This window comes from Athene cunicularia (genome assembly GCF_003259725.1).
Source record: "Athene cunicularia isolate RWA chromosome 7 unlocalized genomic scaffold, athCun1 chr7_part1, whole genome shotgun sequence".
NCBI classification, from domain to species: Eukaryota; Metazoa; Chordata; class Aves; order Strigiformes; family Strigidae; genus Athene; species Athene cunicularia.
In genome coordinates this window covers 26,398,460-26,426,234 of record NW_020799107.1, presented here as the reverse complement: position 1 = coordinate 26,426,234, position 27,775 = coordinate 26,398,460, and the positions used below count along the sequence as shown (strand labels likewise).

The window sequence follows — 27,775 nt, the reverse complement described above, 5'->3', positions numbered from 1 at the left end:
CCGTGCTTCAAAAAGAATCATTTTACAGAAGAAGTAGTCCGAGCAAGCACAGGACTAAAAAACAAACCAAGTAAAGTAAGACCTCTTTCAGAGTCCAAAACCCTTTTTTGCTATCTTAATTTGAATTAGTGCTGCACTGCAGAAGTTAGACTTGGTGCTTCATTCACTTGTGTAGAATATTTTTTCAGGAATAATCTGAAGTGTTGTTACTACTGAGGCCAGGGGTTAGATAGTAACTCTGCTAAAACTTGCTTTTGAAATTGGAGAGCCTAACTTTGGACTAGAGATGACATAACCTTATACTGCAAGTGTTGCATTGCTCCTTTATGTTCAAAACCTGGAGAAATGCACATTTTACATAGTCTTTATTATCTGTAATTCCCAATGGTCTTGATAAAACTTCTGACTTCTTGTCTTTCTGTCCTGTGCTTACAGGAAACTCCTTGAAGAAATACAGCCTGCCATCCAGTGCCAAAACCCCTGGGTAAGAAGTCCACTGGCTTTGACATTGTTTAACAGACACCTAAATATGTTTTGGTAGGAAAACATGTAAAATGATTATTTCTAAAGAGTGACCACTTGTCCCCATTTTAAGTGCCTCCTGCAATTTTTCTTTAGTGCTGATTCACTTTGAGGGCCAGTCAAAAAGGGTTGGATTCTGGTCCAGTTCTCAGTAATTCCTCACTGGAAACATATCCCCAAGGCACCTTACCTGTACAAGAATCAGAGTAATGGGAAAGCAAAGGCTGGTCCTTAATGACTCAGTTCTGCACAGCATTGCATTGGAATAAAGTAACCACTTGGCACGATTTCTCACACTTGTGGGATGAGGGTAGCAAGAATGGCTGGGTGCTCAGAGGCAGGGCAGTGCCAGCCACAGCAACATCTGAAAACAAACACTTGATATTTGTGAACTCAAATGCTCTAAGACCACATCTCCATTTATCCCAAGTGGAACAGCTACTATGAGAGGTGCTGTGTTAGTAAAATGGTTGAGGCTGTCAGGAAGACATAAGTAGCTTGATACAGCTCCTGCTCCCTCATACTGACAGGAATTAATCTGGATAAAACCAGAACATTCTGCTGGTATCTCCAATATTGCATCCCTCCTCTGCTGCAAATTGCACCCCCTTGTCTCTGCTCTCTGATACTCAGAAATCCTTCCCCACATCTTCCATGACCTGACAGTCTCTTTATAAAGCCAGAGCAAACACTGCTTTAAGAGTCACCAATAAGAAATAAAAGTAACTGAAATCAGCATTCTCTCATGTATATTAAAGTATTTCCAAGCAGCACAGTGGGTAAACTGTAGTTTAGAAGAAAGAATTGTTCTGGTTTGGAGTAACTGTTAGCAAGAATTGTTGATGGGATGATCTAAACTGGCACACAGAAGAGCCTTCTTGCTGCCATGTACTTTCTGCACTTCAGTAAGCATTTACAATTAAGTGAATGCGACTGTTTTTAAAGCCCCAGGCCTAATTCTTCTAACAGCTGAATTAATTTATTTATAAGTAGCTTGAATTTAAGCAGAATTATTTCTGATTTATATCCCTGGGACTGAGTCACCCTGGATGTAGACAAAAATACATGTTTCTGATTATGTTAGTGATCAGAATACAGATAGTTAAAACTGAAGATTTTAATTTCATCATTGATAAGAATATTGTTTGTGTATGTTTTGAATTTTAAAATTAACTGAGATTACAACAGTGAAGTAGGTGAAATTGAGTAATCAGAAAGGCTTTTACATCATAATGTCTGTATCACAAATGTGCTACAGGAATACACACATGCTAAATAACCAGAGCAAGAAAGGACAGTTAAGGTTGCTGTTAGGTTTTGTTATACATTCAGACTTTCCCAAGCACTATCCTAATCCGTTGCATTGAGTTAGAGTGATTGACCTCATTTTTAACTCTCATGTGTTTTACTCCTATTCAGTTCTAATAATTCTATGGTATGGAAAGTTTATGCCTTACATAAACAGGGAGGAAGGAAAAGAAAAAGAGATACACATTTCAGTTTGTGTATATCTAGGAAACAGCCGTAAAGCTGCAGGCTAGCTAGTAGTTGATTTTATTTTAATACATTTGTGTATGTGTACAGATATATAAATATATATAAATATAGAAACACCACCTAAAGATGGTCACTAAAAGACTTCTTTAATACTCATCTTTAGTGCCAGCATGAGGAAGATGATATTAAAAGCTATCAGACATTTAATTATATGATGAAATGTTTTCCCTTTTAGCATATTACGGTCACCCTTCTTTCCCAAGACTTTTTGCTGGTCCTCTTGTCCATGTAAATCCTTTCATTATGGTATCATCTCTTACATAGAAACCTCGAGCTGCCTATATGGCAACCATCATGTCTTGGCAGCACCTTGGACTAAGGCGATGTGGTCTCTGTTAGTATCTGACACCTGGTAGAAATGGTGAGGTATTGATACATCTTACTTGCATGTGGTAAAAGGCCATCTGGAAGAGAAGGCCTTGAAAATGGTTCCGTTTGCTTGAAGTTAAAGGCTAAAAAAAAAAAAAAAAAAAAAAAAAGAAATCACCATCTACCATCTGCTAATATGTGTCTTTGCTGTGCCAGGGCTTCAGAGCAGAGTGTGAGTGTTCCCTTTGACATTAACAGACCTGAAGTTGCACCTTTATTTTTTCTTGCTATAATACTGCTTGATGTTTTATGTTTTACGGCTGTGTAACTGAGGGTTTTGGACTGCAGTCACTGATGCCACTCTAGTTTCATTCCATATGCCATTTCCCAGACGTGCCATCCATGTAAGTAGAGCTGGGCATTTATGCTAACTGACATTCACCTGGAATAGGTGTACTTTGGTTTTGTGCCCTTTTCATGTTTACTTTGAAAACACTGCGGTGAATGAGATTCCAAACAGAAGGCTTCATCAAACCAAAAATCTGTACCATGACATACCAGAAATGTTGCAAAAACAAGTTGCTGATTTGTAAATCAGAAATTACTGTGTCATTGCACTCAGTGTCAAAACAAAGAACATGGTAAAGAACTGTGAACAGTGAACAAGTATGCACAAATAATCTATTAGGAGGTAATTAAGAAACAGAAAATGGGAAAAACTAAATGCATTCAGTGTTTCCTATTATTTGATTTGTCCAGCTCTGCTTATAAGAAACTGAAATTGTCTCCAAGGTTTCTTATGTGAGTTACGTGTATGCTGGTTGAGGGTGTGTAGCATCATACCATTCTGTTGCATGAGGAGTCAAGAGCATCACCAGCATTTCCATTTCTACCATTGTCCAAAAAAAAATAATTGTATAAGTACAGTCTTTGTTACCTCCAATTATATACCCTTGTTGGCAGATCACTGATCTGAAATGCTTCCTGAAGTGTGCTCTAACCACAATAGCTCCCAGTTCTTCTGTAAAACCAGGATGTTGATTGCTTTTCCAGGGGAAGACTTACTGTTCCTTCTGTGGAGCATAGACCAAGCATCTGGGGAGAGAGTCCACCCAAGTTTGCTACAAAACCCAATAGAGTTGTTGTACGTGAAGGCCAAACTGGCAAATTCTCATGTAAAATAACAGGACGACCTCAGCCTCAAGTAACTTGGTTTAAGGTATGATTTCTGAAAAAAAATAATGTTTTCTTTCTCTTTTGAAATTTTTTGCCCTGAAAGGATGAAATGCATTTGCTATTGCAAATTATCATGGTGAGAATTTACATACAAGTAGAAACATATTCTTCCTTATTTTTATGCTGAGTAAACTACAAAAGATAATAGCGTTCCTTCTCAATATAAACTTCTCCCTTATCTGTCTCATTGTTGAAAATATTTGTACAAAAAAAATCATCTGAAAACCCCAAACAAGATCCAGGTTCCAATATAAATATAGTGACTATGGGACATACTTGGACCTTACTAAGTAGACAATCTAAATAGACAAAGGATGGGAAATGTGAATATTATCATCATCTCTGTTTTACAGAGAAGGTCTGCAGGGATTTAATACTTTAACTGTGGTTACAAAGCAGTCTCTGACAGCTATGAAAATTACAACTGTATTTCCTAAGTTCCATGTCAGTGTGTCAGTTTTAAACTGCCTTTTCTGTATCACTCACATTGGGTTTTACCTGTACATTAGAATGAAGATAATGTTTGCAAAGAAAGGGAAATGAATTGAAAAGAGAACTACCTGTTTAGGAATTAACAGATATGATTGGGTTTTGGCATGCACAATTTTTTTTTGCAAATTAAAAAAAAAAAAAAAAAATCCAAGGCAGATGAACAACAGTTCAGCTGTTTCAGTCTGACATAAAATAAAGGAGACCTGAGCTGTTATTCCAGATCTGCATTAAAATTGGGAATTGTGAGCATCTGTCATTTATAAAAAAAAAAAAAAAAATTAAAAAAAAAAAAAAAAAAAAAAAAAAAAAAAGGTTTAGAAATGAGCAATATTTAAAATTCATTAGACTGTTAAAAAAGCTTTGAAGACTTAAAAGTCCTAGTGCCCCCTTTGGTCACACACAAGATCTCCAACCACTTTTTTTGTTATTAAGGAGACAACTTTCAGGTGATAATTAAATATTACTCTGATTAGGCCATTTTTACTGAAACTATTAGTATTTTAGAGAATTACTATTTCTTTAATTTGGAGGAGCAAATATACGACTGCTCTGTTGGCATCCTACTCCCCTCAGGCCTTCAACAGACAGTTGTCTTATGTATAGTAACAAGAAGAAAAAAAAAAAAGCTTTTCTCAGAGTTTTATTTTCTTTTAATGTATCCAGGTTTTCAGGGGCAGCAGGACGTGTTCAAAGAAACCACAAAACCCCCCAGAAAACTGCTTGTAGAACGGAAAAGTGCTCCCAAGTCATTGCCTGCTTTATTCCAAACTTACCCTTCTTGTCTGTCGTACAAGAACGAGAGGGTACATCTTGGGAAACAAGCAGCCTCTTGCTGTGGAAGCCCTCACTAAGACATCTCCTTCAGCTGGTGGCTCCATCTAGAGCCTGCTTCTGCCTCCAGCTGCGGCAGCTGTTGAGGCCCTGCTGGCTCTCCAGGCAGTCCGCAGCGCAGCTGCTCCACAGCAGCCTGCCTCCAGGCCCACCAGCCTCCCTCAGGTTTTTCTGCCATGCAACTCAGTGCAAATCAAAGAGGATTTGTCATTCAGTTCTCTTTGTTCAGGGCTGTGTGGTAAACAGCAAGTAGGGACTAGCAATCCGGCAGTTTGGATCCTTGCTTTGGTGCTCCTTCACACCTGTTTTTTGCAGTTTGTTAGAGGTTGTATTATATGTGCTATTCTATAATCTGGCATTCATTCTCGGATCTAATGAATGAAGTATGCTAAGTTCTTGTTATTAGCGTCTCCGTGAGTTCTGTTCATGTCTATGTCCTTAAAAAGCATATTTCAACCCTTGCAGGTCTGCATATCTTACTCTGTAAAATACCATGGGTGTGCTGTTCAGAGGCTCAGTAGTCAAACCGTTGCTGGCTTGCAGACACCCAGTTCATTCTCTTGAATTTATCCTCAATCCATTGTTTTTGGTTAAATTCATTTTCTTTAGGCTTTCATAATATTATTTCATAAGATTATTATCTTTATCAGAACTTTATTGGCAGGTGGTTGTTGTGAAACATGTTTTGCATCCCTATTCATAAGGCATGGATAAACAGGTAATCATGAATGTGTCATGCTTCTAGCTATGTCAGGATGGCACTGCAGGGTCCTGCTGAGGGGGAGGTATTTCAGCTCTGCCTCAGCATCATGGAAACGAACTTACATGGCTGCTGGACCACATCTGGCTAGCGCCAGGCCTATGCAAGACCACCTTTCATACAGAATGGAAACTATAAACAATTAAAATGTCACTTTTCAGAACCAATGAATAAGCTTTTGTGTAAATGTTTTATTCTGCTTCTTGTTTTCTTTCTCCTTTTCTTACTTATTGAGTTGCAAACAGAAGCTTCTACTGTATCACCACTAAACCCCTGCTGTGAACTAGCTTTTTTAATTCAAATAGGATTTACAGCACCCAGATAGCAGTAACTTGATAAAGACTTCAAGAATGACAGTGTCTGAAAACACTGTAGTTTCCCAAATGTTTACTGGCCAAAGCCCTACAAATTTTAGATTTGTGTGCTTTCCCTTCCTAAACTTAAGATGGGAAAAGCTGTGATGCTTGGTAGCAAGGGACTCCTCTTTAATGGCTGGTACTGAAGCAGAAGCACTGATTTGCTCACAGATTAGGCGTTGGTCAATTATTTCATGCAATTTAAAGGCAAAAATTGTCATTCTAATCATCTAATCTATGTAACAGAGAACATAGAACTACATGCATTTCTTCCCGCCTCAAAGCCATACCTTTCGATTTAACTCCAGTGTAGCACTGCAGAGGAGCTGTGTTGCAGCAGTGCCTCTCTTAACCTATTCCTAGTGCCTTCTGCCACCCCCACCTGGGCACTGATGAGATCCTCTTATGCAGGATTTTTTCCAGTTCCTGAGGTGATACAGCATAAAGGAGCTATTGAGGGATAGAGAACTATTCCCCGACTTGGAAGATTCTGCTTAGAAGTGTGATTTTTTTTCATCCTGAAACAAGCATGAAGAGAAAACTGGTTTGAGCCCACATATAGTGAAAATAAATTTTTCTAGGAATATGCATATAGTAAATAATGAAAAGTCAAAACCAAACTGAGATGAGTGGGTGGCAAAATGCGGGGAAGAACAGACTCCTGAAGATATGAGTTATAAAACTTTTGGACACAGTTTTTTGTTTATACCATCTGAGTATTATTCATAGAAGAAAGGCTAATAGATAGGAGAAAGGCATTTTGACTTGATGTTTTACCAAAAAATTTCTTGCTCCCCTTCTCTTACCAATAGTTAGCTGTTTTATGATGTCTTGTGATATTTGCAGGGTGATATTCAGTTGCAACCAAATGAGCGTTTCAACATGTTTGAGAAAACAGGCATCCAGTTCTTGGAAATCCAAAATGCTCAGCTTGCTGATTCAGGAATTTACACATGCACAGTGGTAAACAGCGCTGGGAAGGCATCTGTGTCCGCAGAGCTCACCGTTCAAGGTACAGCAAGGAGTTTATAGGAGAGAGCACAAGTGAACCACAGACATTCTTTTTAAATATTGTTGTGTTCTCAGTATAAGCATCCACTTTTTCCCATTATCTTCCTCTCTCTTCATTAAATTATACCGTGATACCATGATAGCTTGGAGTATGCTACAGCTGAAAATGTGTTGGTTCAATGGGAAAAAGGCTACCCAAATGATGTGTAACAACTTTCTTTAAAATCAACTTTTTACTTTCACTGTGATTTTGACCTCCATATGTTTTGAACATAGATTTTAATTTCAGCAAATGGAAATCTTGCACTTGTCATTATAATCAGTAATTAATTTGGTATTTGTTGAATACCAACACCAGATGCACATTTATACCATCTCCCTTTTTGGAAATAAAATTGTACCTATATTTTTAGAACAAGGAAAGTAAAGGACCATAACTGTAAACTGTAAGAGAGAAAAAAACAGCTTAATGAGATTAAATTTAGGCTTCTGAACTCCCAACCCTGCCTATTTCACTGCTGCTAAAGGAAATAAATGTCTTTGTATAAATAATTTAGGATGTTCTATTCCATATATGCATTACCGTATCCAGTTCATTTTGCAGTTTGATATTTCTTAGGGTGCCCTTTGCATCAGCTTCAAAACCATACAGCCTTCAGCAACCACACTAAAGAGGAATTTCGTCAGTCAGTGGGTAAGCAGTCACTGGACTCAATTAAATAATTAAATCAACAGCTGCTGGTTTCAGCTGCAGTCATAAGATCAGTGGGTTACATGTGTGCCCAGCAGTGAATTTTTCGATGCAAGATTTTTAGGTTCACATCAATGCTGTCACTCTGTAAGATATCAGGAATATAAATAACGAGGATTTACATTTGGGATCCTTAGAACCACAACTAGCTTTTACCACTTAAAGCTGTACTTTTTATCTGTAAGTTCCAATCCGATGAAGCCACTGTAGAAGGAGCTTTTACAGGTTGCTTTTTCAACTGATACTTTATAGAAAGGGCCATTTTGTTCAATAAGCCTTTTTTTAAACATGAAACTTGATCCTTACTTGGTCTCCCTGAAGTGGTGAGCTTTCTGTTGTGTGAAGGGTACATCTGCCTTGAGAGATGATGCGGAACTGGGGTCACAAAGTCAGTTGTGGTATATGTTTGCTTCAGATGCTGACCACATCTCTGAATAATGCGAGCATTCTTTCTTGGATTAGTACAGGTCAGTAAAAAGGGCACTCTCTTGCAATGTACTTGACTAATCGGATGATTCCACTTACCTAACCACAATATATAATACCTAATTCTTTCATTATCAATTAAATCAGGTCATAGGAGTTGCTGCAAGATGCTAGCAGACAATAAAGTGTCTCAGAATTACTATGTTTTCTTTTAAAGCCATGCAATCTCGTATATAGATAATATTGTTCGAAGAGCTATTTTTTTTTCCCCAAGTTCCCATAGTGGAAAGTGCAGAGGGAGAGGGAAGATGTTATTTTAATTGACAGGGTTTCATGGTATTGTCCTGTCTGCCACCGGTCATTATTCATCTTCCTCTTCTGCATTTATCCAGTCTCTTTTCAGCTTTAATTTTTATGTGAAGAATTTCTGTTACTGTTTATTGACAGTTTACTGAAGTGAGGTCAATGGGTAATTTCCCTCTCTCACTGCAACTTTTGTGTTTGTGTAAATAGATTCTTTCCGTCACTGACTGGTGCGGCAAGTCCAAGCATTTACGTGTGGATTTTTCCTTGCAAAACACAGTGGAAATCAGGGTATCATCCATCACATGCTTTTGTCTTTTCCCTGAGGCAGAGACTCTGAAAACAATTTTATGAAGTATTTGTTGATGACATGCAAAATTAATTATTACATGTCTTTCTACTGTAGCTTCTAGTCTCACAGCTGACAACAGTATAGATGTAACTTTGATCTGACCAGGAGAAAACAAGCTGCATCCTGTAGTGTTAACTAAGGAAAAATGGAGAAATGTGGTTGGTACTTGATCTGTATTGGTATTTCTCTCCTCCCAACTGTTTATTATCTCATGCCGCCCCCAAGAGAAACAAATACTGTCAAGACTTGGTAGAATGTGTGGAGGATTACATACATATGAACAAAGAGACTGACTGTGGGCAAGTATATGCTCAGCTATATCAGCCCAGCTGATGAGATACCTTGGCAAATCAATATAGCTCAGCCGTGTTCCCAGATTTCCTAGTGGTGTTGCAAAGTGAAGAAATGTGATATTGTGTTATTCATGTTAAATATGCTAATGCTTGCTACACAGCAAATAAATTGGTAAAAGCTTACAGGTGGGTTCAGGTTATGGAAGTTTTTACTACCACTAATTTGGTTTTGTGTTTAGCCAGAGGACAGCTGCAGTTTCACTGTGGGCATGCTCAGGTGGAGTACTAACAGTTTGTCTTTCTCCACTTCTCTAAACTCTGTGGAGTTCCTGAAAGATTTGATGAGTTGCCTCCCAGCTGGAATCTCTTCCATACTTCTCTCCCTCAACAAGGAGCCTTTGAGGCTAACAGAACCTTTAGTTCTCAAGGGACTTGAGAAATTAGTTGACGCAGCAATGTCTCAGCTAAGCAGCTTGCTGTTGTCCATATCAAATTTCAGGTGTGGTGATAGTCAATCTTGACTTCAACGGATTGAAAATATGAAGAGTGAAGGTTCTTAAGTATATTCTTTGCTTAAAATCTTTCAAATATATGGAATTGGGTACAGTATTGTATGTATAAGTTACCTGGTTTTTCTTTTTTTATTTCAGGTCCAGATAAGACTGACACATATGCTCAGCCACCATGGTATGCTTTTACTGGAGTACTTGCTCAGAATATTTAATTGCAGTGCACTAATTTTGACACTTACTGCATGCGCCTTCCTCTCAAAGTGATAAATCTTTTTGGGTCAGTCTTTATTTGGAAGTTAGAAAATGTTTACTTGGAATGAGATTGTCTCTTACTGCCAAATTCAGCTGTCCTGGTAGACTCCTACAAAACAGTTGGTGGAACTGGTGGCAACACTATGAAGTACACAGTTCTGGTCTGGTTCGGGAAAGCAAAATTTGGATGGCTTTATGCTCACTATTCCCATGTAGCCAAATAGTTACATAATTTGAACAAAAGCTATGTGAGGAGATACTATACTCTCTACCAATTGTCGAATTTCCTTTTTGGAGTCAAAAACCTGCATGCATCTTGTCAGTATTGAGCTGGTTATTCTTTGCTGTCATAAGAAAAATGTGGTATGGCCGTGGTATGGCCATGGTCTTTGCTGTTGTCTGAAAACATATAGAAAAGCATGGGTAAAGTAACAAGAAACAAAGAAAATCGTATTTTAGGGCTTTATCTGGACTTTTAAAGTTAAATTACTATCATTTTAAAAAAATAATTTTGTTAAATGTTTTTTTCTTGTTGAGTAGAAAATGCAGGAGTGCTGCCCTGTTTTTCAGGTCTGTGTGGTTTTTAGGAACATACTTTAAAATAAGTTCAGTGTAAATGAAACTGTGCAGCTCTACAGCCAGAACTCCCCATGTAATGGCTTCTCCAGAGTAGTTTTGCCTCCTCCATCATTTATTTAAAAAAAAAAAAAATTGTAAAATGTAAAAATCTTACAGCTGTAACTGCAAATCTCATAGTCATTATTTCTCTAGTACATTCAGCTCTGGCTGAAGGAAGTACCACAATAAATATCCTGAATCTTCCCGTCAATGGCACTAAGTATAGCAAAACAGAGCTGGGCTAGAAATTACTTCCCATATTTCACATGTGTTCCAATTCTGCCTTGGAATAATATTGTGGAAGTCTGAGACACAGACGCAGCATTCTACAGGTAATAGTGTACTGGTCAGGGCAGTCAAGTGCAGTGAAAGAAACTTAGATTCAAGTTCCCAGTCAGTCAGCTATTCTTGTGCCCCCAAAGTACTGAGCAACAGATCCATCATAATTCTGATAAATTTTCCTAATAAAACCATAGCTGGTATTGTTACATCCAGTCAAGAGATTCTTTTGACAACACCCCTATCCACCCCCTAGACTTCAGTGAAGTTTCCTGGGCAGCCCTCTTGAAATCACCTGAATTGCAAGACACCATAACTAGAAATTCACTGCACAATTTACATTTTCACTTCCTTTTAGGAAAATATTTTATGTGGCATTTTGATCTGTACTTATACATAGCCTCAATTTATTAAAGAATGAAGTAGTGTTACATTATGGTTATTCCAGGGTCTCACATAATTGCTCTCTATCTCAAGCAGTGTATGCGGTTAGTGTCTGACTCACAAAACATCTTAGAACCTAAGCAGTGGATTTGTATCCAGAAACTCCTCAGTTGAGACAATATCTGAGCACTGATCACGTTTTATAAAGCTTTTTACTTCATCTCTTTCATCCATGTTCTTAACCTGTGTGAAGAAAACTAGATGTTAATTATTTCACCTTCTTCCTAAGGGCTTTTACATTTATAACATTGCTGATAATAATAATTAGTCTTTATACTGTGTCATATATCTGTATACTTATTTTCCTTCAGCATGCCATCAAAACCAGCAACACTTGCTGTTAAAGCTGTTGAAAATTCAGAATTCAAACAGGCAACTAGCAATGGGATTGCTAAAGAGCTAAAATCCAGCAGTACTGAACTCATGGTTGAAACCAAAGACAGGCTGTCAGCAAAGAAAGAGACCTCTTACATCACCAGAGAACCCAAAGACAGTAAGCAGGGACAGCACCAAGAAGCCAATGCAGTGTCTCCTCAAGAACCTAAAGAAGTGAAAAAGGGATCTCAGGTCTTGCAGAAAACTTCAAGCACCATCACACTACAAGCTGTCAAACTGCAACCAGAACCAAAGGCAGAACCCCAGACCACTTTCATCAGACAGGGTGAAGACAGGAAAAGGACTGTGCAGCCCCTGATGTCAGCTCAACAAGCCCCATCTCTGATAGGGCAAGTTAGTCCAAGGAGTAGAGAAGCAGAAAACAGATCCGGAGTCCGGAAGGCTCTAATGGAGGAGAAGAGGGAGCCTCTGGGAATTCCCCCTCAGTTTGAGAGCCGTCCACAGAGCCTGGAAGCATCAGAAGGCCAGGAGATTAAATTCAAGAGCAAAGGTAAAGGGATGAACGTTATGAGAGCCCTGGGGTTAGTCAGGTTCTCCTCCTGTGTCTGGAAGCAGGGAAGCAATTCCTCCTTCATTGCAAGTTGTCCTCCTAAAGCATTTTGGAAATAGATGCAGAATCTTATGCTGTTAGTCTTCTCAATGGAATTTTCAAGTCGTTCCATACCATAGTGTCCATCCTTTCTCTGATCTGGGGTTTCCCCAGATGTAATGAACATTGCTCTTTCTAGGATGTAGTTCTAGGGCCTCTTATATGAGAGAATATAGATGGTACACTTGCCAGAACTGTAATTAGTTATATTGCCCTTGATACTAAACAATGATCAGATAAGAAACGAGTCAGTCACTGCATTTCCCTTGCAGCATCTACTTTTACCCCTCATATTTGATCAACCCAGTGCTGATCTGAGTGCTTTCTAAGAGCTGAAATTATAAAGTCAGAATTAAAAGTGAGGTTTAGTGTTTGCTCTGCAGAATTTAACCAGGTTTTAACCTCTCAGTAATAAGAGCTGCATTTTGCTGAATCCAGGGAGTAGATTTAGAATACTTTTTTTTTTTTAATTACAGTTTTAGTAGAAAATAGTTTTGAAGCATTTTTCTGTGATTATTTTAAAATAACATTTGCACTTTAAAGTGTTCCCACAATTGAGAGAGAAATTGGTTTTTATGTCTCTGGAGGAAAAAAAATCACACCAAACCATGGTAATTTGTTTCATTTCTTGATAGTTCTTGCACTGTGAGTAAAGGATACAATTTATATCACAAAGAGCAAGGAGGAGAGAAAATACTCCAAAGATCCTGGTACTTTTTGAATGGTTTATTTTTCAGGTATATTAGTACTAAGAGTATGGATTTCTTTCCAAAAGAACATTTCAAAAACTTTGCAAGTTTTGATTAATTCATGATCTTTTTTGGTAAGGAAATGTAGCCCCTATTGTACAGAAACCAAAAAGATCATTCAGTTCTTACTGAAGTCAGTGAATGCCTTTTCATTTGGCTTTGGACTCAAAGCACAAACTCTTACATGCAAGGACAAGGTGTCTGTAGAGAAGTTCCCGTGGAATATCACTATTGCACTTTAATTGAAGAAACTCTTTCCTGAGAATCCTCTCCACAAAGGGTGACTAGGGTTGCTTTCACAGGCACCTCTGCTTCCTGGTTGCAGTGAACAATGGAAATGCTATTATGTCCTTAAGGAGGCTTCTACCTGCCAGGCTGTCAGCTCAGCATGCTTCTGGGTCTGTACTGTTATACAAAGCACCCAGGTTCTTTGGCACTTCAGGGCTTAATTTATTTGTATTCCCTCAGCTTTGGGAGGTTCTCCCACCTCCACTGTTCTTCACTAATTGTCTGTGGATTCCAATGTGCTCTTTCTCTGCTGGGCAGGAAAGAGAATCTTTTCTGAATACTAACTCCTAGTTTCTAATTAGGAAAATTCACTGAAAAAGGCTATTTCCTGGTTTCTGATGTATGTAATAGGTATTCCATTTTTTGTCCCATTTGTTAGTGTAATGGTAACCTTCCACTTTCCAAATTTTTTATGTATTTGGAGAATTTGGAGTATGGATTTATGTTTTTTTTTTTTTTTTTTTTGTTTAAAGAGAAGGAATTCCTTGTTTTCATATTTCTAGTCACATATTGGGTGGGGTCCTGCTTCTAGCTAAGGGTTCCTCTCCTTGATGTCACTCACCTATCCTTGTATTTTCTCTATTCAGAAGGATTTTCTGCAGTATATCATATGTCTTTGTTGCAGATATTCCTGCCATCTTCTCCTGTCTGTACCTTCCTCTGGGGCTGAGCACTGTTGCTATAATGAAATGGGTAGAGTTGGGAATATACATCAGCAAGGTGGAAGCCCCAGAAGGGCCTGTTTGCTGAAAATAAGTGAAGGATGGGATGGGTGACCTTTTCTGGTATTCTCCCCTAACCTCTCCTCTTTCCTCATCATAGAAACTGCCCCATGAAGCCCAGACCACCCTCAGCACTACTAGGAGCTAAGTCTGATTTGTAGAGCTCTGACAGAGGCAAAGCAGGCAGTGAAGCCACAGCTGTTTCGTTTCTGCTTCCTGAAAGTTGACTGTCCTAGGCAGCTGCCTGCTTTGCCTATACTTGGACCCTAGTCTGGGAAAAAATACCCAGAATCACAGAATGGTTGAGGTTAAAAGAGACCTCTGGAGGTCATCTGGTTTAACACCCCTGCTCTGGCCATGTCAGATTGTCCAGGACTATGTTGAGGTGGCTTTTGAATATCTTCAGGGAGGGAGACTCCACAACTTCTGCCTGTGCAACCTGTGCCAGCGCTTAGCAGTCCTCAAAGTAAAAAAGTGTTTATGTTCAGGCAGAGCCTCCTGTGTTCACAGTTTATGCTGACTGTCTCTGGTCCTATCACTGGGCACCACTGAAAAGAGCCTGGCTCCATCTTCTTTACACCCTCCCTTCAGATATTTATATACATTGATCAGATGCCCCAGCCTGAGCCTTCTCCAGGCTTAACAGTCTCCAAATAAACAACCTCAGTGGTAGGTACCATGGATTGCAAAGTACTCAATCCTTTGCAGTGCTCAGAGAAACTAATTTAGCAGGATAGGAAGGAATAGGGAGATCTTTCTTTCTTTCTTTCTTCTCTAGTATCTCATCACATCCATTTTGTCTGTGGCTTTTAGAGAAACAGTTTTCAGATAGAAGTGCTTGGGGTTTTTTAAGTTACCAAATATTTATTTTAAAAGATGGACTGGCCAAGAGATTTTGGAAGATCAGAAATATCAAACTGTTTTTTGAAGATAGTTCTGTGTATTACTTGCTCATTAAGGTTTATATATTATACCTAATTTATACTGAAGCAAATAATGGAATTACACTAGGGGGAATACCTGTTCATAAAATTTCAAATATCTGATTGTCTAGTTTCAGGGAAACCAAAACCAGGTGTGGAGTGGTTCAAAGAGGGTGAACCTATTAAATCTGGAGAAGATGTCCAAATATATGAAGAAGATGGAATTCATTGCCTATGGTTAAAGAAAGCCTGCTTGGGGGACAGTGGATCTTACAGCTGTGCAGCTTTCAACCCCAAAGGCAAGACTTCCACCAGCTGGTTGTTAACTGTCAGAAGTAAGTAAGCTCTTGTGAGCCCATCTGCGCTTTAAAACCAGGCTGGATGGGTGGTGAATACAAGATTTCTATTACAACTTCTCAATGCAGGTTAATTCTGATTCCTCATTCTGTGAATAATGTGGTGTGGCATAACTGGCAAGCCACTTTCTGCATCCGTTTCCTTTCTGACCCTTTCTGTTTGATGTTTGTATAGCTAAATCTCATTGAATGTTTTGTACACAGGGAGGTCTGTTTTCCACTGAGGTTTTCTATTAATATTTGTATTTAAGACAGGTTGCCAATGATTTTATTGTTGTTCTGCATTTAGTTCTTTTGGGGATGCTTAACATTTCTATAGGACACTGCATATCTGAAATGTTTTGCAAGCACAAACCAATCCTGTGCAGTAAAGTCAATAAGAACAAAAGTGAAGGAATGAGAACTGCATTCTGCTAAATTCAAGTACATCTCCCAGTGACAAATTATTTTGAGCTTGAAGACACTGTTTTACTGGTCTGGTTGAAAGATTTACTGGCCTCTTAGCAAGTGCTGTCCTCAGTTGTAATCTTTTCACCTGGTTTAGGGTTTTGTCCTGGAGCTATAATCATGTTTATGCAACATTTGTGTATTTGCTGTGCCTGAGGTTAAACCAGGATACTCAAGATACTCTCTCTGTGTCTCATGAGAGGTCTGTAAACTGCATCCTTAAGTCACCCTGCTTCACTGTCAGCCAGGGGAAATTTGGGAGAGGGAGTGGGAGAAGATAAACAAGAGGAGAGAAGAATTATCCTTCGTGTTCTTTGCACTGAGCTCTCTGGTGATATGTTGCATACACTTCTAGTGATTGTCTGCAAAAGGTGGATTCTGGCACAGAAAACCACCACCTAAGATACAGCTTGAGGGCTGGCAATGCCTGCCTTGTAGACTACAGAAGCCTTATACCAGATCATTGCTCAAAATGATTTTTATTTCCTAATAAAACATTTCATCATGGTTTTGATTTTTTTTTCTTGTTTACATGGGGTGTATGTGTTAGCCCAACCATGTCACCTAAGCATACCTAGAAAAAGTCACTAAGTGGTAAAGATAATTTTGTCAATTTGGGTTAAAGGAACTGTTTTCATTTTGGTTTTAAAGGGCCTAAAGTTCAAGAGGTTGCTCCGTGCTTTTCCAGTGTCCTGAAAGGATGCACTGTGAGCGAAGGGCAAGACTTTGTGCTGCAGTGCTGTGTAGGAGGCGTACCTGTGCCTCAGATCACATGGCTCCTCAATGGTAAGGAACGCCCTGCTCTGCAGTCCGAGCATGCACGCACTTACATCCAGCCTCGAATGCCGCTCTGATCCGCACACAGCGAGGCTGCCAATGCTGCACAAAGCACTCGAAGTCACCGTAATATAATCCACTAGAATATTTGAAGAAAAACACTTTATATGCACGAAATATGCACGAAAGGTGGTTTTCTTGAGCATTTCTGTCTTACTGCAGTTTTCCAGTATGTCCAGCAGGGGACTCTGGTGACAAGATTGTTTGCAGATGGATTTCCTGGGTTTTGTTAAACACAGCTTTTCACTCCGCTGCAGCAAAGCCAGTGTTGCTACTGTATACTGAACCCTGGGCTACCCCCACTCCTATAGCCTCTGCTCTGAGTGTAACGAGTTGGCATCATGATCCTGCAGGGATAATCAGTTCTAAGCAGAATACATGCATTATATCACTCTTTACAGTAGGAAGGAAACCCATGCCCAATTCCACCCTTCCATCTGGGCTATTCTAGGGCAAATTTAATTACAAAGAATGGCATACTTTTCCATAAAGATGTTTCCTCCAGGATTGCTTTAAAATTGTTTATTTGCAGATGATATCTGTTTTTCTTCAGCTATTCACAGTATATGGGATAACTGAAAAAGGTGGCAGGGCAAATGAACCATGACCTTGAGATTGGTATGTTCCCACAGCCTGATCTGTTCCCCTTCCCAGTAGCTCCATGTCTAGAAGAGAAAGGCCACTGCTTTATTGACAGCACAAAACATGTGAGTAAAGGCTCTCACCTTCTCCTATAGGAAACAATTTGTTTCTCTGTCTGAATGCTACGCTGCAGTTCCTCCTTTGCAGTCATGAGCAGAATCACTGTTTTGCTATGCAAGAGTTGTGTCTTGCAGCACAGTAGGAGGAACTCCAACCTATAGGCTCAGTCATTTCATCTTCATGTTCCAAGGGTACCCAGTGCACATAAAGGGTTGCCTTAGTCATTGAATTGTGTAGTTATACCACTGTCTTCCACATACAGAGCATCTTTCTGTCTCAGATGACTTTCTGTGTTACAGTTCATCAGGCATAGATAGAGCATCTCTGTTGATGTAACCATGTTCTGCTTTGCTAACCAGAGAACCGTTGTCTCCTAATAAATACAACCTAGAGATCAATAAACAACATGTTTCTGTAGGCCTCCAGTACACACTGTTCCCCCTTGCCTTTTTTCAGGATGTTTGTTCTGCATTGACCTTTCTTCTCACTAATCTCAGATTAATCTGCTCGTGTTCAGGTATAACCACGTTTATATTTCATTCAAGCTTCTAATTGCAATTGGATCAATATCACAAGGAGGCAAGAGCAGGTGGGTTTTGCTTCAGGCAGTTGGAATAGAATTATAGAATGGTTTGGGTTGGAAGGGTCCTTAAAGATCATCTAGTTCCACCCTCACTTCCCCACTTTCCACTAGATCAGGTTGCCCAAAGCCCCATCCAACCTGGCCATTACATTACATTACAGAACCCTTAGGGTTCTGTAAGTGAAAGCCAGTGCATTAACTCTTCTCTTAAGTCAAAAGGCAGTGATGAGTCTGAGTACAGAAACTACCATAATCATAAAAATTAGGGATGTCATATATTATTCTAAAGACATAAACACACTACTTTCATTCCAGACTCCTAAAACATACCACTATGGTTTAATGCTTTTCTGTCTTGCAGGTGATTGTGATACATAACTGTTTCTATACCATTTTGATACAAATTTGAATGGATTATAAACAGTTGTTTAATACTGGTAATTCCATGTACACTCCTGGGGTCATTATTTTACCTAAGGATCAAAGTGGCTATTGTGATATCTATTTGAATGCAAACATTTCCTTCCTGTCTACCAGCTAGCTAGATACTAGAAACTTCTCATATCTTCATCCATTATCAAATAAAGGATAAAGTTGTGTTTCTGGTCCTGAAATATTACTCCAAGCAGACACAACAATGCTTTTGGCAAAATGACATGAAGTAGTCTTTCATCAGCTGGTCATATGAAGAAACCAGCATACTCACAGTATGTAATTTGAGGCAGGAAGACAAATTTTGTTTTTTTAAAAAAAAAGTGTGTTACAATCTGCTGTCCATGCTTGGAATATAAAGCTTTTTACATTCACAACCAACAGACTGTGGCAGAGAAAAAAGCAATCTGCTGACAGCAATTCCACTACTGTTCAAAATACAGGACTTTTACAGAACTCCATAGAAATAAAAATCATATAAGATGGGATGTATGAGGGTCACAAGAAAATATCAAATGCAAATTGTCTTCCAACCATGACAATGATAACAAACTAGAATTAATTTTTGAAAGGAAAAGAGAGAAATGTATGTATATCTCAGTGAAATAATAAAGGTGAAGACCAAGTTATCAAATCATAAGAAACGTGAATAGAAGGCTGATTTGAGAAACAAATAACAAATAGGAAAACAGCAGAACAGTCTCGCTCCTAGGCTGACCAGCCTTGGTACTGAACAGCCTGTATGCTGTCTGGTCTGCCTTCCCATGATCTCCAAGGAATCCGCACCACCTGAGAACTCAAACACTTGCAATAACTTCTTGTACAATGTTATATACAAGTACTACTTTAGATACTGAACATTTTTACCAGCTGTGACTACATATGAATTTAGAACATTTTTCATGCCGTTGTATAGATTGACTTCTCTTTCAGGTCAACAAAGACAAAAAATAGATTATATATACTGTGTATTGTCTATAAATACTTCTTAGCCTCTGCGAGGATGAGTAGTTTTCCATATTCATAAAGACTGCACAAATAAGAGCTGCCTGACTGAACTATGGATATTATTCCAGCTTTTACTCTTCTCTGCAGGTCTACAATCTTCAGTTTCTTTCTTCTACTTTTTCTCTATTTTAATGATTTAAAGCTTTTTTCCAACTTTTCCAAGACAGTTCTTTTCTCCTGTTGCTCTCACTCTGCCCTTTATTTTAAGTTTCTTTCAAAATTTTCACTGATTTACTGGCAAACTGCCTGAAAGTAAACTTTTTGTGGTTTAGTTCTGGCTTCACCAAAGCCTTATGAATAACTTTTTACACATGCTTTCTGTGACAATACTTCAGTATGTAACTCCAGTTTACTTTAGCTTCTTTAAATACTTGATTGGTAACTTCTTTTTAAATTGCAGGAATAAGGCCTCTATGACTGTATTTTAAATATCTTCCTTTTCATATTGCTTTCCATGTAGATTTTTTTCCCCTGAGTCGAATTGAACCTCTTTCTGCTGAATTTAAAAACACTATGACCATGACTTTAGCATAACAATTCTCTGAGTAGTGTTTGGTTTTAGGATAGCTTTCTGATATGTCCAGAAAGCTTTTAATAAATGGCCCAGGGGAAAATTTCCTTTCTTCTGGAATACAGTGCCAGCAGAAAGGTATTTTCTGTTATTGTTCCTGCTGCCAAGCTGTCATGGAGATCTGTCTCTGGAGAAGGGAACATTTCACTATTGGGAGAGTTGTTTTTATTAGATCAAAATATAAGTACAATGGACATAACTTGGAATCTTGTGGAGGTTATTCCTCAGGTCTGATATTCTTGCATTTGTTTTCTGGGGTCTGATGAAAAGGCTGTTCTGTAAGTGAATATTCTTTGAATAGTGCTAAAAAATAATCACAGTTTTGTTTGGAGCTGGAGTGAAAATGAGGATGCCCTGACAAAATTTGAAGACACAGTGAATTTTTTTTTTTTTTTTTTTTTTCACATAGAACACTTACCCTATTAATTTGTTTATTTACAACAGAAATAAAAAGTCATTGTTCTGGTTTTGATGATGCAGCTTTTTGAGTGTATTTCTGATATGATTATCATCATAGCATCTTTAGGTACCATTAATAGTTTCAATGTCAGAATCCAGCCAGCTTCCCTGTCAGGTTAGATATTCTACAGTCAGATCAGGAAGGCAGTCCAGTGCCCCATGTCCTCTTACAGAAAGCTTTGTCTGCTTGGGCTTTAGCTCTACATGTACATATTTGAATGTAATGTTGTTCCCACATGCAAAAAAATATGCAAATAGACATAATAGTTACAATAGTCTAACTGAGTGAAAGGGAGATCAAAGAAACCAGTAATAAGAATACGTGACCTGTGAAGAAGGTGGAGAGATTTTATTCTAAAATTGACATCTTCTGTGCTTAAATCTTCTGTGATTAAATGTTCACCCCAGTTTTTCATGCAATAGAAAATTTGCTAACTTAACAAAGAGATGACTTATAAGTAAAAGAACGAGATCATCTACCACATTTTATAATATATGTAAGTATTAGATAATGCTGATTTGGGCATATGTTTATATTTTAGAATGAAACTTCATATGCAGGTAGATAGTGCATAGATAACGACTGCCTTCTGAGTTTGCTAGTGTTGAAAATCGGAGATGAGAGAAAAATCTGACCCATCATTTAATTTATCCTGCTCATGGTACAGACCTGTTTCTTAGAAACCCCAGAGCTTTTGTCCTAATCTTTTAAGATTATTTTGGGAATGAAATCAAATTTGATCTTTCCTTTTGATCACGATTTCCCAAGTGACAGATGTCTTCGTTTCAGTCCTGCACGATTTCTCTGCAGTTTCACTCTCTTCTCTTAGATGACCCTAATTTATTTTTCCAATGTGATGTTTATGCACAGATATCAGGCCCTCTTAAGCATCGAATACGCTGGGAAGGCAACCAGTGATGAGTCAGTAGTGGAAACTATTTAATATTGGGAAAACAGATTGCAGAAGCATTTCAGAAAGTAAGGCTGAGATTGATGACAGTTCCTGAAACAATAGCAAGGCAACTTTAACCACCCTACGCTAACATCTAAGCATGTTCCAAACCAATTCAAGGAACTAGTTTCTTAAAATGAACTTCTTTAATAGTTGTGTCACCACAGATCAGACTGTACCCGTCTGTTATCAGACTATATGTACTGTAGTGTAGATTGACTGCTTGTGTAAACCAGCCTCTTGGCTCCATTGTAGATTTTCCTGTCTCTCTTGGAGTGTATTCCAATACAAAGTACTTGATGGAGGACTTCAAGTGCTCCACAGGTTTCGCACATCTAGACAATGACACCAATACCCAGTGTCAGGTGAATTAAAAGGTGGAGACAATGTCTGAAGCAAAAGCACAAGACATTTATTTTCCTATCCACCTGAAAGAGAATCTATTCAAAATACAAAGATAAGCCTTTCTCCTCTTGCTGCTGCTACTTAAGGTAGCACCCAGTGAACCTGTTGGAGAGATTTGTCTGACAACATTATTCTGCTTTGTGCTTGGGATGCTGCTGTTTGTAGTCACTAGAGAGCAGTGGGTGTGCACCAGAGAGCTGGATCTGGCTCTGCACTTTTATATACTTAGGCATCCGGATTTCACTGAAAACAAGAGGTGCTTTTGAAACTTGTGGCTGATGTATTAAGACAATTCTCATCCTTTTTGTCTGCAGACCATCCAATTCAGTATGCCCATTCCACTTTTGAAGATGGAGTTGCAAAATTGACCGTCCAAGATGCCCTACCAGAAGATGATGGCATTTATACCTGTCTGGCTGAAAACAATACGGGACAGGCATCTTGCAGTGCTCAGGTCACAGTCAAAGGTGAATATCTCAGCCTGCTGTAATTACTGCAATGATTTCAGCTATAATATTTAAAAATTAATAATAATCTTGGAACCTTAACAGAGGTGTTTATAAGGGGATTCCATGTTTTTTCTAAGCTGTTGTCAGCTGGGTACTTTTTCTTCCCCTCGGAGGTGTGTGCAACTTAAGTGCTTAAGGACTGTGAAATTTAAAGTAATACACATGTTTCAGATAAAGGTATTAATGCTCTGATGTTGCCAATAAGGGTTTAGTGTGGTACAGAGCAGTGAGACTAAGTTTCGGAAGAAGTGTGCCAATGTTGGAAAGGACTGTTGCTGCTGAAGGAAAAATAAGTGAGGTGTCACCAGTATCACCCATCAGGCAGAGTGTGTTATGGTGAGGAGGCAGATGCTACCCCTGTCTCTTGAAAGGCAGAGCAGAGAGACCAGTGCCAAGGACTGTAATTATGATAGCAAATGCCAATATACTTGTTCTACTACCAGGATTTGTCAGAGATAATGCTGAAGAGGTATGTATCAGCTAATTGGGAACAGTATATCTCTAAATAAGCAGAATTTTGGTAGTGAAATTTCCAGAACATTGTAGTAAGAAATAGAGGTGGTCGTCTCTGAAATCTGAGAGCACCCTCTTTGCAAATATTAATAATTTTATGCCCTCAGTGCTGATTTGACATAGCTGATTTGTCCATGAAAGTCATAATTCTGCACTAGGATCTGATCAAACAGTCTAAAAGACCAGAGATTGCAATAAAGACAAGAGATGACAGAATCCCATGAATAAATTGAACACTGAGGTAGTATCAATCAGTGTTATAGTCTTTAGTCTTTGGCATCAGGTGTTTAATTTTATGGCCTGGATATGATCTGCCCCCTCCCTCTACAATCCCCATCCCTCAGACTCTCTCTCCCCTACAATCAAGCCTCTATGTGGTATTTTTCATCTGCAAATGATTTTTCCCAAAGTTATGATAGTTTGGCACTGCTGTCCAACAGATTGCTGAATGCCAAGGGAACTATTCAATTTGTCTAAGACCAAATAAAACCTGCCCCAAATTTGTACCCACAGCCTGGTGGGAAATGTACTCTGATCCCTGGGATCCCAAGATTTGTCTTTGTTTGCCAATGTTCTGTGGTATTTGTCTACAGCACTGCAGTGATACGCCTGCCCCTATTCTGTCTGTATGAATCCACTTAAAACCCTAGACAAGCTTAAAATGAGAACAAAGTAATTCTGGTAAACCTATGAGTTAATTTCTTGATTACTAAATTGGAAATGCAGTTGTCCCCTCCCTGCCCTCCCCCCATGAAAAAGGCACAAAGTAGGAAAACATTGATTTAAAATAAGCCTGAAACAAATCTGTTCTCAAAGCTGTCATTTATAATTTCTCTGAAGCATTTCATCCGCATTAGCTAAGGGCCAATCAAGAGCTCTCCACCTCAAGGGAGCTGGTTTTGACATGGGACCTGCTGATTCTTCACTGGGACACAGAAACCAGAAGGACAGCCCCTCTCTTACTAACCATTTCTGAGTTATTTTAGGGTTGACATGCTAACGTGGGAGCAATAGTGACCTAGTCTTTCCCTAGGCTCATGTACTCTGCTGAGCTATTTCAGGTTACGTAGCTGCTGTTGCACTGAGCTGGATTCCTCCTGTACTTTAGGTAGTCTGGGGCTGGAAAGCTGCATTGCCACTATTATGGGGAGTTAGTTCTTCTGTTTTGCATCCCATTCTATTTTCTGGGAGTTGTGGAGTGTTGGGGGAAGAACAAGAGCAGAACTAAGGACATGCGTGACAGGCTGTAAAGCCACGTGTTCAACATTTTTACAGCTTTAGCTGTCCCCTCCACTTCTTCCCTAAAACTCATTATGTCCCTGTTGCCATGAAGATTAGAGTAACTTTCCCCAAGACGCAGATCAGTGTGGATTTGCCTGCCAGAAATAGTACCAAATTTAAAATTGTGATTTCCAAATCTCTTATCTGTTCACATATTTTTTTTCATCAGACCCTTTAGCAAATACTTATTGACATTAGAGTTCTCTGAGACTCTGAATGCTGCTGCTAAGGCTTCTCTAAATGCTTAGCTTTTGCAGACAGATTAAAGCAGGAAATGAGTGTACGTGCAGAAAGATAGAAAACTTCAAAAATCCTCTCCTAACCAGACACTGATTTTTGGAATAAGGTCTGTAAAACCTGTTTCTGAATTTTAACCCATCTCTCTCCAGTTCCTTTTTGTCTCCAAGATGATTTAAGGCTTTCAGGTTTTATACAGTGCTCAGTTTGTTCATTCATTGCTAGATAAGTATTTCTCTTTTGTATGTGAAAAGTAATTTGTATTTAATCTGAGAAAGAATGGATGTTCTTGCCATATCATCAGTATCAGACCAGTGTCAGAATTCAGCTTTTCCTTAACTTGCTACTGTGGTCCTTGGACACACCTCTGAGTCTGTCTGGGTTTACTTTTCACTTCATATTGCCATTTTTGGCTGTGCTATTCTAACGCAGCAAGGGTCTCATCGAGGGGCATATCTGCTGTGATCATTTGGGAAACTTTACCTGGAATGAATTGCTTAACAGTAAAACTTAGTTTTATTTTTCAAAGACAAAAAGCTCCAACTTCTAAACTAAGTTCAGCTCACAGATAACTCAGAAAAGTCACATACTGGCAGCAAGGATAGTCAGTGACAAACATCAAAGGAAAAAAAAAAAACATGTCTGAATGATAGTACAAGATGATACTTAAACCTGATAGTAGGTTACAGGTGTTCTCTGGCCACACATTATGTTTTCTGGTCATCTTTTGTGCATTCTTTGTCCTTTAGAAGATCTGTTGCTTTGTTTACGTCCAAGGAAATTTGGTGGGATTATTGTAGGAAATAACATTTTAAAGGCCCTTTTCCCCATAAAGGGCTACTGCTCCAAGTCCTGTTAAACACAAGGCAGGGAATTTTTCCAGCACTTTAGTACACTTTGCATTGGGCGCTGGATAATGAGCTAGGCTTATTGTGGCATAGCATTCCTTCTAAGTCATCAGCCTCAGATTCATTTATGGTTGTCTTTTGCTTCCTTGTTATTAAGCAGGATAGATTCTGCCTAGCACTGAGCAATCTCAGTCCTTCCTTGGTTTTGTATGAAAAATGCTGAAGGTACTTAGCTGTAGGAGGCTTTTGGCACTGTTGTCAAAAAAGTCCCACACTTCATATGGATGGGGCATAAGAAATGCAATGGTCTTTAAAAATTCAAACGAATCAGTCTTCTGCTTATTTAAGACAAGAAATTAACATCTTCAGATCACTTAAGTAAGCTGAGTAAACTGGGATAGATCCATTAGGTAGTCTGTGAAGAAACTGAGTTAATCAAGGTGAAGCTAATTTTGGCCTTGTAAAAGACTAAGTAGACTAAACTGAATCCTGACAGCCGTCTTCCCTGTGACAGTGGTTCTTACCACTGAAATACAAATAGAGATGAACTACGAAGAATGAGCAGTATTTCTTTGAGAAGCTAGCCTAACAAATATCTTCACCATGAGACCTTTTTCTCACTGAACTCTCCAGTGAGTGGGGTGCACTGGATAAAATACTGGATTAATTAGTCTAATGCAAGTAAGACCGGAGAGGTGTGAAGAATGGTTCAGGTTACTCAAACATTTAGTGATAGATGTTCCTGAAAGGTACCATTTGGTCCTCTGCAAGTGTTAGAAATTTTTTCCTTTAAATGTATGTATCATTTTCTATACACAGGAAAATCAGAATTTTGGAGGCTTTGGGGATGATGTACAGATTTTTTAAAGTTTTTCAATGATGTGTGCATGGACTGAGGTGTTTCTGTTGTTGTACATGCAAGCTAGGTACATGAGTGGGTGTTCCCATTTAATATTACAAATTTCATATTGTTTTGTGATATGAAAATAAGTATACAAACCATTTTTTAAATACACCAGGCATCCCATTTAAAAAACAAACCAAAATAAAACAAACAGGCCTATGCAGGGTGTATTCAGGTCATCTGAAATATACAGTGGTTATATACTGATGGTGGTTACAGATACTGAAGTTGAATATTAATATTAATAATCTTTTTATCAAGGTATCTGAATGTTTTCACCAGTTTTTTATGAATAGGAAACTGAGGTGAGAAGTTAATTGACTTTGGATGACCCTATATAGTGAGTCAGTGCTTTGCTGTAGCTGTGACAATGAGAATATAGGCAAGACAACCAGTGGTGATAACGGGTATAGCTGGAAGATCAGGCCAGCTCCCAGGCTTTATAACTGTTCTTCAGGTCTGACTCGTACCTGAGATAAGCCTTCTGCTATGTGGTTGTCTCTGTCACTTAACTAATCACTGCCAATGAATTATAGGTCAGATCCACCTGTAGAAGAGTATCAAAGGGATATTTAACCACCTGACATTCACACCAATACCTGGGTGTACTGCGTGAGATTACAGGCAGGAGGGAGAGAGAACAGAGATGGCACACATGATAGACTCAATCTACTGGTTTGCCAGACCAAATTAATACTGTGTATAGCAAGCTTTTATTCTTTTGCAAAGAGATTCTGCATGTAAGAAAGGCAGTTAATTGCTTTTTCCAGCTTTCTCTAGGTATGGTATCAAGCTGGAGTGCTTGTTATGTGAGGGCTGACTCTTAGGAGAAAGTCTTGTTCACTTGCAGTTCTGCAATAGATAACAAACAAAATATCTGACCCACTGCAGGCTTCTTGAGAGTTCTTAAGCCTCCTCCCACCAGGCAGCAGAATCACTGATTTCAAGAGGGAGGGCAGGAAGAGGGGGGTAGTGGTAGCAGCAGCACAAGTTTGCAGCCAGGGTACTTTTTGGGCTCTAATGTTTTGTAGCCACCCATTTTGCTGATGCTTGTCTTCTGCGTGCTGCTTTTTTGAACAGAGGCCTAGCACTCCCTTGGTGAGCAAACACTGTTCAGCAAATACTGCTGCTCCTGCTCGTTGGCTCTTGACCTCGCTTCTCCCTCCCTGCCAGCAGCGCACTTTCCTGTCTTCACATCTGTTCCCCTTTCTCCTCCACCACTTTCTGTTCACGCTTTTGGGTTTTTTTTAGTGCAGCTTCCCCAGCATAAGTGTCTATGTTGGGAAGCCTGTAGCCCTTACAATCCGATTACTGTAGTCATTCATTGATCACTGGAGGAGCAGATTAGAGTCACCTGAATGTCTGTCAGAGTCCCTGCTGTAACCAGTTTATCAGAGCAGTGAAGGGAGATGCTTTCTGGAAAATCAGTTTGTTTTGTTCCTGTCACTCTTCCATCTGGTGTGAGTGGGACTTTAAAATATAACCTGGTGGAAGAAAGGCTTTCAGGTAGGAGTCTTTTCTTCCAGTCATGAGAGATGCTGTCTTTAGATTGTGGGTTGTTTTTCTTTCTGTCTCAGCCATTAATCTCTTAAAGAAGGTTATCACTGTAATATGCAGTCTTTCTCTGAAGACTTAATTGAGATGCCACAGCTTTGTTTCTCTGAGATATATATTTCTGCCTAATGTAAACAAAGTATGATGTCTTACTTGCCTACAGTGATTAAATATTTGTGACAGATTTTCAAAGTCACTATTTATT

At 38.9% G+C, this 27,775-nt stretch overlaps 1 protein-coding gene across 5 annotated transcripts in view; it reads left to right on the top strand.

The window, feature by feature from the left end:
- Positions 1-27,775, top strand: part of MYLK (myosin light chain kinase) — a 217,428-nt gene that overhangs the window by 91,824 nt on the left and 97,829 nt on the right. For 2 of the 5 annotated variants that reach the window (XM_026852940.1, XM_026852937.1), the window contains 9 exons: positions 436-484; positions 3,442-3,607; positions 6,910-7,075; positions 7,694-7,768; positions 9,850-9,886; positions 11,616-12,190; positions 15,103-15,306; positions 16,426-16,560; positions 22,039-22,191. In XM_026852940.1, coding sequence (XP_026708741.1) covers positions 436-484; positions 3,442-3,607; positions 6,910-7,075; positions 7,694-7,768; positions 9,850-9,886; positions 11,616-12,190; positions 15,103-15,306; positions 16,426-16,560; positions 22,039-22,191 — 1,560 coding nt within the window. Of the gene's footprint in view, positions 1-435; positions 485-3,441; positions 3,608-6,909; positions 7,076-7,693; positions 7,769-9,849; positions 9,887-11,615; positions 12,191-14,755; positions 15,019-15,099; positions 15,307-16,425; positions 16,561-22,038; positions 22,192-27,360; positions 27,523-27,775 lie in introns of those variants that run through there. The other 3 variants (XM_026852938.1, XM_026852941.1, XM_026852942.1) reach the window with 3 other exon arrangements.